Source organism: Patella vulgata, chromosome 3 (genome assembly GCF_932274485.2).
Source record: "Patella vulgata chromosome 3, xgPatVulg1.2, whole genome shotgun sequence".
Classification (NCBI taxonomy): Eukaryota; Metazoa; Mollusca; class Gastropoda; family Patellidae; genus Patella; species Patella vulgata.
Window position 1 is genome coordinate 54,934,933 of NC_065881.2, and position 12,087 is coordinate 54,947,019.

Sequence of the window (12,087 nt, forward strand, 5' to 3'; positions counted from 1 at the left end):
GTACAGGGGCACAATTCTTTATGGATTTTGAAACTTTGCATACTTCTTCCTTATACCATAAGGATGATCCCTATTGTTTTTGGTGCATGGCCGACCCCCAGAGGCAGAGCTACGCCCATTTTTTGTATTTGTTTGTTTGTCACCTACAGGCCACAATACATGTACTTAACGGATCATCTTGAAACTTTGGATACTTATTCCTTATACCCTAAGGATCACTCCTATTGTTTTTGGGGCATCCCCAACCCCCAGGGGCAGAGCTACGTCCACTTTCCCTTTGTGTGTCGCCTACAGGCCACAGTTCTAAATGGATTGTCATTTTTTATGATCTTAATGTCTTCTTTGCTTCCAAAAACCTAGGGATAGACACCAAGATCATCAAATTTGAGTTGATAGTTACATAGTTATGATCATCAGGACGTTTTGGCGCCATCTTGACAAAAAAAACCACACTTTTCCGGGGGCCTTAATTTGGTAAACTTTTAGTATGTTATAAAATACACTAAACCCTACCAGAATCAGTTGAGAAACCTTTTGTGGCAATTTTTTGTTGAGGGGGTATTTTCCATATATCGACCTGACCACTCCTTAAGACAGGTGGCCGTTGATAATGTAGAGCGTAAACAAGAAATTGTGGACAACGGAAAAGCCCACACTGGCTACATTTCAATATGGGCATATGAAAAGGAAAGAAAAGAAATCAAATAGGGTTAACATCCTAATGTTCTGCTCCAACTGGGCTAATGAAGACAGGTCTATGCCATGCAGTGTGCTATGAAGGAAATTTCGCCCACACAGCGACCTACTCTTATATTGATTTCCAACTGCCATGGAATCATTTACGTGCACGCATATGTGTACTCGGGACCTCGGTTTTTAATCCCATCCAAACGACTAGACAGCTGTCCTTATCAGGAGGGGGGTTGGATGGCCGAATGGTTGCGTGCTGTATCATAAGGCCTGTCATTGAGTCAACTGGCGTGGTTTCGAATCCCCGGTTGTACGTGACAAGGAGTAGGGTCGTCTGTCTAACCTTGTGGGTTTTTTCCGGGTCCTCCGGTTTCCTCCCACTGCTAAAGACCTCTACGCGCAAGCGAATTATTGAAATAAAATTAAACCATATGTTTGTCCCGAAATGACCTGGTTTGTGTCGAGTGGACGTTAAACTCCATTTCTCTCTCTCTCTGTCCTTATCAGGCCCTTCTGTCCTGCACCACTGACGAGGGGAAACTATGTCGGAAAGTCACGATGAACTTTCTCGGCCAACACCGGGGGCGAACCCGCTACCTCCAGACTAGCGAGCGTCTTACTCACTTAGCCACCATGGCTCCCGAAAAGGAACGAAGTAAAGGGTCAGGGTTTATTCCCGTTTCCCAATAAAAGCAAATTGGGCTCCAGCTACTGTTCAAAAAATTTAAAATTTTAGAACAATTACTAATTAGGATAATTAGTATTATGGTTGCCTGGTTCCTAGTAAGGGACAAGGTCTGTCATACTCATACTGTAGGGCTTGTCTTATTCGACTTTTAAGTTCAGGAATAATTAGATTGGTGAAAAAATGATCTTATCCAATTTGAGTATTTCACATAAGCGGTTCCCAAGTTGTTTCCCCAGACCAATACAGTTGGTAACATCCTGCTTTTCAGCTCCATCCAGGTAAATGAGGACAGGCATACTCCATACAGTTTGCAATGAGTGAAATTTTGCCCAGGCAGCGGCAGACTCTTTATTCCTTTTTCCACACACGCACGCAAATAGGTACACGGGACCTTGTTTTTTGTTTCATTCGAATGACTAAAGACACATCAGAAAATCCTGAGAAACCTTCCTTGATGATGTGCAACGATTAGACCAGTCAATTTATGAAAAAAAAGGTGGGTTAACCCCTAAAAAATTGAAAGAAAAGTTTTTTTGATGGTTTCTCGAAAGTTTACCAAAACTGGAATACCGGAAAGGCACAACTTTTAAGGGTAGTCATTTTCCTGTAAAAGGTCCAACTTCAGGCAAGCACAAAATCGTCAATTTTTAAGACAAACACGCCTTTCTTTAGTTTACCAGTGTCAGTCTTGCATATGAAATGGTTTTCATAGTTGTCCGATGCCCTGTTGTACCATTTTCTTGGCTATCCTATTCCTTACCCCGAAAACATGTGACCCAGAACCCAAATTTATAAAGGGGCATAACTCTGCACTATTTTATCATAAAACACTGTTTTAGAGTTTGTCTCGAAGTTAATATTATGGTCATTCTTTCATTATATATACCCAGTGGCGTTAACTGGTCCCTCATACCATTTTCTGGGGTACCCCTACCCCCACAACCTGCAACAGAGAACCCAACATTACGAATAGGAAAAACTCTGCAATGCCTATAATATAGCAAATATGCTCAGTTGGTGATGTTCAGTGGTTCCATACACCTGCTGTCGTGGAAGAAGAGTGAGCAAGATGAGCAAAGAAATTATTTACAATTTGCTCTACATGAAATGAAGCGTGCTGCCATGTATGATTTCTAATCATATGGAGTTGTTCTTCATTAACTGAGCAACTTTTGCTAAAATACATGTTTACTGTTATACATTTCATGGAACCTCAAGGTAAGGCCAAAAGGAGAGTCGCAGTCGCTCAGTGATTAAGACGTTGGCTTGCTAACTTGGAGGTCCCTTGTTCAATCAGGATTTTCCGTTGTGGTTCCCCCTTGTCGGTGGTGTAGGACAAGGGATAAAATAGTCATTCGGATGGGACAAAAAAACAATGTCCTGTGTACACATTGGCATGCACACAAAGAACCATTGGCAGTTGGAATATAAGAGTAGGCTGCAGCACCACTTTCCGGGCAAAATTCCATCATAGCACACTGTATGGCGTAGTCAAGTCGGAGCAGAACAGTAGGACGTTATACAGCATTTCATTTCATGGCGCACAGGCTATTTGAAATACGGATGTGGCTTTTTCATTTCTATTATACTGTATGGGAAGGCCACAGTGTGTAACAATTGGAAGTTTACATGCCAAATCACATTTGGTGTATGACTTAATTTATATGCCCAGCAGTCTAAAATATGGGATAGTTCTGTTCTACAAATATACATGTAAACTACCACCAGCGGTTGCCATTCAAGATACACCCATATTTTGCAAGAAATGGATAGAGATCAAGCTAAAGAAAAAAAAAAGCGATTTTTTGTACAATCAGGGGCCATAATCCAGTAAGTTATGGTCTGATATGCGCGAAAGGAACCGAGATCTTTGGGATAGAAAGATATGTTTTAAGTTTCATCAAAATGGGATTAAAAATTGTGACCTCTAGGGGGTCCACAACCTTGGTATTACATTTTTACACTATTTGCGTTTACAGAGCGTCCATTTTGTCAGGCAGTTTCGGTCCGACTTTTATGAACATGATATAATTAAACGATTTTAAAAATCAAATGAAAATTGTGACCTCTTAGGGGTCCACAAACTAAAATTGCATTTTTTTCCCACAATCAGGCGCAAATATCAATATCGAAAGAAACCAAGTGCTTTGTGATATAAACACAGGTTTTAAGTTCCATCAAAATTGATAGAGAGAAAGAGAAATGGGGTTTAACGTCCACTCAACACTAACCAGGTTAATTTCGGGACTAACATATGGTTTAATTTTTTTATTTCAATAATTCGCTTGCGCGTAGGGGTCTTTAACAGTGGGAGGAAACCGGAGGACCCGGAGAAAACCCACGAGGTTGGACAGGCGACCCTACTCCTTGTCACGTACAACCGGGGAATCGAAACCCCGCCAGCTGATTCAATAACAGACCGTAAGATACAGCGCCATCTACTCCATTCGGCCATCTACTCCCCCCCCCCCCCCCCGATCAAAATTGATATTACATACCTTAACACTATTTGGTACAGGGAGCGGTAATTTGGTCAGCAGTTTCGATTTCATTTTCATAAAATTCGAACTCAACCGTCATTCTAGTGTAATGGTGATATATTCAAATGTTTTTTTTTTTAAATTGAATAAAAATTGTGACCTCCAGCTAAAAAAACGATTTTTCGTACAATCAGGGGCCATAAACCAGGAAGTTACGTGCCGATATCTGTGAATATCGAAAGGAACTGAGATCTTTGGGTTATAACCATAAAGTTCAAGTTTCGCCGAAATCTAGAGTGACCACAAACTTAAAATGTGATTTTTCGTACAATCAGGGCCATAATCCAACATCAAAAGGAATCGAGATCTTTTGGAGATAAACCTATATTTCAAGTTTCTTCAAAATCAGATAAAAATTGTGACCGGTAGAGTGTCCAGAAACAAATTGTGGACAGATGGCTGGACAGGGGTGATGACAATATACGATCAAATGCATCATTTTGACTTAGTCAAAATTGATCCGAGCAAACCATCTGTAATTGGTTTGTGTTATCTGTTTCTACTGATTGGAAGTTTCTCACATGAAAATGTGGGCTATAAAAATGTCAATGGGATTTTTGTCTATCGAATTGTACAATCAGTTAAGTTTTACCAATTATGAATCTTAAGTTTACCAACACGTTTTGGTAGGATGCAAGAGACTGTACTAAGAATGAGCGCCATCTTATATGGTGATATGTAGTGCTAGCATTATTGATACTTATTACACTCTTTCACCAACATCTGCTGTTTCTTTAATGTCTAGCTCTTCTTGACAGAATGGACAAGTTTCTTGGCCAACACTTGCATTTATTCTTAGTACAGTACCTTAAATCACTCCAAAAAGTATTGGTAAACAATTATTGATTTGGCATGTAAGTTCCCATGTGTCAGTAAATCACATTCCCATGTAAACATTATTACACAGTGGGCATTACATACAGTTTGATTGAAATAAAAAAAACCCATCCCTTAATGTCAAATAGCCCATTGGAAATTGGAAGAATGTATAATAGTAAAAATAGCCTGTGCAGCAAAAAGCAACATTGGACATTGGAAGAATGTATAATAGTAAATCTACTGATGCACACTATAACATTGTATAGTCCAGCAAACTGAGATTGAAGCGTATTTTAGCAAAAGTTGCTCAGTTAATGAAAGACAACTCAAATTTGTTTTTGAAATCATAGATGGCAGCTTGCTTCATTCTGTGTAGAGCAAATTGTTAAACAATTTCCTGCACCTTTATTTTCTTGTGTTGTCTAAGTCATCTTTCATCACGGCAGTATATATGGTAAGGGAATCCCCCCCCCCCCCAAAAAAAAACATGTACATAACAAATATGCAGTAGTGCAGAGTTACGAATGATGGTAAATTTGGGTTCGAGGCCATATGTTTTTCGGGTAGGGGGGTACACCAGAAATGGTAACCACGCTTATCTTATCTTCAAATGAAATGTTGACCCCTAAAACATTAGTTCAGATACCCAAGTTGCTTATTATGATGAATTAGTGCAGAACTGCAGAACTAAGCCTATTCGTAAATTTTGGTCGCAGTTTGTGGGCGTTGGGGTACCCCTAAAATGCTACATGGGATCAGTTAACAGTACCACTGGGTTTTTCTTCATATGAAAGAATGACCCCAAAAAGCATTAATTTATATGTTCATAATACATTTATAGGGTCTTGAATCAAAAGTTTATGATTTTCTTGTACATTGATCGGGCAAATGTTGACTATCTTGGATTTGACCAATTTTTACTGCTTAAAGGGACCAGTTAACATCCCCAAAACAATAATTTATATGTTCATACATCACACATTATTAGGCAATTTTACCGCTTTTCGGTGCACACAATTTGGTAAACTTTTGGGATGTTATAAACTATACCTAAATAACCTAAAAAAAAGGTTTTCTTGCAATTTTTTACGGTCTAGATCATCCTTATTCAGTGTATGCAGGTGCGGATACTGGGAGGTGCCAGTTGTCTTAACCACTCAGTAAAAATTTGTAATTTATATTCTGGAAAAAATTTGCCTTCAATAAAGTAATATATTTTTATGTACTGCCCAGCTAAATCAAATTTATTAAAACAGACAAAAATTAATTATGATTAAAATAAATTCATTCAGGCTATACAGTATACATGTATGTCTTGTAAACAATGTACACTAGTTAAATAATATGATTAGAAAAAATCAGCAGCCCCTAATCTGGTCATTCTCCTTGTTTTAACATTCACAGGGGCAGTGTTCCTTTTATTTGTTTTACTAATTTCTTTTGGATGAAATAACTGCACTGGTTTTTTATTTGTACCACGAGGAGCTGGAACAGGTGAGACTGGTGATTTTAGTATTCCTTGTTCTGGCTGCTTTGTGGGAACATATGCTGGGTGTGGGCTAACTGCCATACCCTTCTTAAACTTCAGTGCAGTATTTTTCTTCATATCAAAGACAACTTTCTTCTTCATGCCTGACATTGGTGTGATCACTTTCTTTTTTTCTGTGGAAAGCATGTTTTGTTTTCTGTCCTTTTTTTTCACTGAAGCTGTTTTTGGCTTCTTTAATTTTGTCTGCTTTTGTTTTGGAGTACCTGTTGGTGATTCAATAATTGTAGAGCTTGATTTTTTCTTTTTGCTTGGACTGCCTGTTGTTTCACTAGCACTACCAATATTAGCACCATTTGACACACAAGATTTGCGTTTCAGATTTTTGTTTATCTTAGGTTCAGTTTTTTGTGTGGAATCAACTTCTGTTGAATTTAAAATTTCTGGTGCACTTTTAACTAAATTTAATTTAATATCTTCCAATTTTAATATTTTCTTCTTGGCATTTCGCCTTGGTGTCATGTTTTTTTGTTGTTTTAACTCCTCAACTACATTGTCAAATGTTTCAGCAGTTTCTGAGATACAACTTGCATTTTCGTCCTCTTCATTTTCATAATCTGGCTTTGGTGTACTGACTTTTCTATCTTGACTATCTCTAATTTTCCTGACCATTTCATAAAAGTGGTTTCTATGCCAAGTACTACATGCGGGATTTCTTCCTAATGTGAATAATTGATCAGCTAGCCATTCACAGACTTGTTTGTCATCTACTAATCTACAGGTAGTATCATCACTGCCCAATTGATTTTGTTGCTGCTGAGCTCGTATCTTCAGAGAATCATTGATTAGGGGTTCAAATATTTTCTTTATAATATCAATAATAACTTCTTTTTGTTTTGAGTTAGTAATAAAGTTTATATATGACTGAAAACACAAACAAAATTTCTCTGTTGTCAAGTCCTTTAGTCCTGTCCTTTTCAATTCGTCCAAAAAAATACTGTTGAAGTACATTCTGAAACCATGTGATATTCTAGTATTTTGAGGGTCTAAAAACGTCTGTTGGAACAAATGAGTTAAGTTTTCAATGTAACTTGTTTGCCAGGAATTATTTTGTATGTAGTGAAGTGATTGTCGAATGAACTGTCTGATCAACATCATAAATTTATCTACTCTCCATTTGTCTATAGTCGGCCATTCCCTAATTTCTGTTATAAAGAAGACTTTTATGAAGAGAAACGTCTGATCACTGTTTGCAAACGAGTGTACCAAAGCTGTCATTTTCTCCACTAATTCCTCCTGAATAAGGGGTTTGTCTTGCATCCATAAACAGTAATGTAGTCCTTTCCATATCTTTGTAAAGTCTTCTTCTGTAAAACGTTTTTTAGATTTCGACCTAATCTCTAAATATTTCTTCAATTTTTTGATCGCCTTGTCCCGAATCTTCCGTTCATTCGATGCCAGCCTTTGGGCAAATTGTATTTCAGTTGATGCCATTTTTACCATTCAACACGTGGGGGGAATTTATTAATAGAATTATCGTCTCCGCAGGAAGACGCCTAAATCTATTTGTTAAGGCCAGCTCAATTTTTGTCAAGGTTGCTGAGATGTAAATAATAAGGTTGGGGCACGTGATTGTTGGCGAGATTGTAGGTTAGGGTTAGGGTAAGCATGGGGCTAGGTCCAAGGTTAGAGTTAGGGTTGGGATTAGCGCTAGCCCTGTTTACATCTCGTGACCCATGACGAAAAATGAAGCCGGCCTTATCATTTAGCACTAACTGTCGGAAGAAGATATCGTAAATTTCGGCGCATGCGCTATGGAACAGTAATTTTCGAACGACCAGACTGTTCTTATGTAAACTGAACCTAAATTCGAGACAAAGGGTCACACGTTCCACGATTCACCATAATTCTATTTTAATGATCACCAAAACTCATAAATATAAACTCCTAACTTATTAATTTAAAATATCCACAATAACAATTACAGACAAATGTAACTAATATCACCATGGACCGTGATAGATCACCAAAATTCTGGTAAAAAATCTAGAAGGATTCAAATATAGGCCTACTGCCAAACTAGTACAAAACGTAATTGTAAACGAATTTTAAACGAGTGCGCGGACAGGGGCGTAAATGTGGGGGGGGGGGGGTACACCCCCCCCCCCCCCCCAGGAAGAAAAATAGTCGGTCGCAAAATCAGTGCAGTCGGTCGCAAAATAAGAGCAGTCGGTATCAAAATAAGCGCTCACTGCATACGTCACGCTACTCACGCAAAACTTTAGTATAAAATAACCTTGTCAACTTATCATGTTTGAAAAAATGTTGTGTTTCACTCTTATTCTGTTGTGAGCATTTTGGTCTATGAACAAAATTTCCCCCAGGAAGAAAAATAGTCGGTTGCAAAATCAGTGTAGTCGGTCGCAAAATAAGAGCAGTCGGTTTGTCTATGTTTGTCTATGAACAATATTTCCCCCAGGGAGAAAAATAGTCGGTCTCAAAATAAGTGCAGTCACTGCAGTCGGTCTCAAAATTATGCATCGGCGACTCAATGAATTAATGAGGTAAACAAACAATGCCAGAATAGATCCCAAATACTATGTATTTGTGTGAATCCGTGAGCCTAAATTGCATACGTCACACAAAGCTATAGTATAAAATAACCATGTCTGCTTGTCATGTTTGAAAAAATGTTTGTCACTCTTATTCTGTTGTTAGTATGTTGTTCTATGAAATGTTTTTCCCTCATGGCAAAAAAATAGTCGGTCTCAAAAAAAGTATTCACCGCAGTCGGTCTCAGACTAAATGAATTAATGAGACAAACAAACAATTACAAAACAGGCGAAATTGACAGATAGGCCACAAGATTGGTTCAATTTGCCATGACAATGACCTAAATTTTCTGGCCCAGTTCCGAAAAATTAAAAGCTCGGTTACATATCTGAATTTTTTTCGCGCCTGCGGCGCTAGATTCCGTTATAACATTATTCTTCTGTTTTCTTATACTGTCTCAGCACTATGTCAACTCTTGCGAAACAGGCGGAATTGACAGGGGCAGATCTCGAGATTTTGTCCCATTGGCTCACATTTTTGGTCCTCTCGTCCTCAAGACTTTCTCCCAGCAATGACCCCAAATGCTAGGATATTGACTCAATTTTTCAAAATTTTCTCAGGTTGCTCAGTGTTATAGGCACAGGGCTAGCGCTAATCCCAACCCTAACCCTAACCCTGTACTCGCCAACAATGATCACGTGCCCTAACCTTACTTACATCTCAACGAGTCGGGTGTTCGATCCCTGCATATTGGCCGAGAAAGTTCTACCAGATTTTCCGGCGTGGTTTCCCCTTGTCAGTGATGCAGGACGGAGGGCCTAACAAGGACAGCTGTCTAGTCGTTCGGATGGGTCGAAAAACCGAGGTCCTGTGTACACATTGGCGTGCACGTAAACGATCCCTTGGCAGTTGGAATTCGATATAAGAGTAGGGCGTAGCGCCGCTGCCCGGGCAAAATTTCCCTCATAGCACACTGTATGGCCTATACCCGTCTTCATTAGCCCAGGTTAGGAGCAGAACAGTGAAACGTTAAACTCCATTTCATTTCATTTCATTTCACATCTCAACGACCTTGACGAAAATTGAACGGACCTTAACAAATAGATCTAGTCAGGTTTCTGCATCGTTAGATCTAAATATTAAGGCCACCTGCAGATTTTGTCATGGTCACGATCGTAAACAGGAATAGCGCTAACCCTAACCTAGCCCTAATCCCCTCCCACAATCTTGTCAACAAACACGTGGGTAGACTAATCACCGGAACACCGGAATTCAGCAGTTAGCACCGGAATTCACTTTGCAAATATCAGAATTCACCCGCAATGTCTTCCTAAATATATTTTGCATTAATATTAATAATGAATTGCTTAAAAAACGCCAAAAATCACCAGACATAACACGAGAAGTCACTTTGAAAATATCGGAATTCGCCCTTAAGACCTTCCTATTTACTAATATTTTGCATTTCACTTTGAAAACATATAAACGCCGGAATTCACTTTCAAAATATCAGAATTCGCCCGCAATGCCTTTCTATTTACATATATTTTGCATTAATATTAATAATGAATTACTTAAAAACACCAAAAATTACCGGAATTGACTTTGAAAACATATAAACACCGGAATTCACTTTCAAAATATCGGAATTCGCACTTAAGACCTTCCTATCTACTAATATTTTGCATTAATAATAGCCCAGGCATTTTAACTCAATTTCGCACCATTCCGGGCAGTTGCTACAATAGAAATGTCGACCTCGGTTTATGGTCGGTCTAGAAGTATATTAAAAAAAAAGTCCAAGTCCGAAATCCGTGCCCAAATGGATCAAATTGGCAAAAATCCAAAATACTAGCCGCCAATTTTGACTGGAAAATGCTAATTGTTATCCAATTATCATAGTTATATGATCGATTTTGGTATCAAAATATATCCTTTCGAGATAGCTGAATCCATTTCCATACACACTATGGTGATTAGTTATACCGCGGAGTCAATATTGGGAATTAATTCCAGATGGCGGTCAGTTTTGGCGGGAAAATTTCAATTTCACAAAATGACCACAATTGGTGTCAAAATAATATACGTTTTGGAGGCAGCTAATTCCATTTTCGACACATTTTCTCATCTTCGTAATTAACTGGTTCCCCTGGGTCAAAATAATGTGGAAATCCCATTGGAGATTTGGGGATGATTAAGAGTAGTCGAGTCTGCCTCGGATCTAATACCATGGCATTCATCAAGCATCAACTAAATTTCATTTAGATTCTCTGGCCGATCACTGCTCACTGCGTTAGCAGCGTAGCAAGCATGACAAAAAGGCCAGACTCAGCTGGCCGTGGACGCAGCGTCGTGGGCGTGTCCAAGTTCGATCACCAACCTCGAAAATTGGGCCAAGATGGCCAAACCTATTGAAACACACAGTGAATTTATTTCACAAAATGATTCAAATGATGAGACACCGATGGATCCCGATATGCAGTGAAACATTGGACATAAACTGTCTACCGTCATTCCGAAAATGACGTAAAGATAACGGGTATTGGAGGCCGACAATAATGAGCGGATTAAGATCCCTGGGTCCGTATTCAAAGGATATCTTAAGTCTAAGATAGTCACTTAACTACTAGATTTCACTTAAATATACTTCCTGTAAGTTAAGGGTAAGTGGTATTGAAAGGCAGAGTTAAGTATCGAATTTTCCCTTAAAGTTAAGCTGCCTTAACTTATTATGAGTGTTTAATCTTTTAGTGGTATTCAAAGGCCAGTTTAAGTGAGAAAAAACCCCACTTAACTTTAAGTGACCTAAGGGGTCTACCGGAGTACACAATATAGTAGCAGGCCCGTGCCGCCCGTAATGGCGATTTTAAAAGTTCGGGAATTGAGATTGAAACAAAGACAATGTCGCTGAGCGTAGCTGGCATCAAACGTTTTTTTTTTTTCATCATCAGCTTTGATTTTGTAGAGCCATAATAGTGTATAAGGTTACTACCACCGAAATGGTCAAGGTTTTTTTTCCCGATCATCTATCATGTTCGCATTGCTTAATCAGTCATGTTTGCCACGACTGTCATTATATAGTAAAGTTTGATAAATTTGACATTGCGATGACATCCCCAATATTTTAGTATGTTTACGGTAATATATCTCGAAAAAACAACATAGGAAGCTTCTTGAATTTTGTTGTCTGTAGTTTATTCATCCCTTGATTCTGTGAAATAAAAAAACATTTTGCCACCAAAGCTGGTTTGAGTGCTTTTTGATGCAAAATGGACGCACCCCTTTTCTGCGTGCTCAGTTAGTCTAGATAA

At 38.7% G+C, this 12,087-nt stretch overlaps 1 protein-coding gene across 1 annotated transcript; it reads right to left on the reverse strand.

Annotated features, from left to right (window-relative positions):
* Window positions 1-5,952: 5,952 nt before the first annotated feature.
* Window positions 5,953-7,975, reverse strand: LOC126815421 (ribosomal RNA processing protein 1 homolog). Its single transcript, XM_050541052.2, has one exon. The coding sequence runs from the start codon at window positions 7,724-7,726 to the stop codon at window positions 6,086-6,088; it is 1,641 nt and encodes a 546-aa protein (XP_050397009.1). The 5' UTR covers window positions 7,727-7,975; the 3' UTR covers window positions 5,953-6,085.
* Between the last annotated feature and the right edge of the window lie 4,112 nt (window positions 7,976-12,087).

What these genes read in the sequence shown, in the direction of transcription:
- LOC126815421 (XM_050541052.2), bottom strand. Translation starts at nt 7,726, where the DNA reads ATGGTAAAAATGGCATCAACTGAAATACAATTTGCCCAAAGGCTGGCA.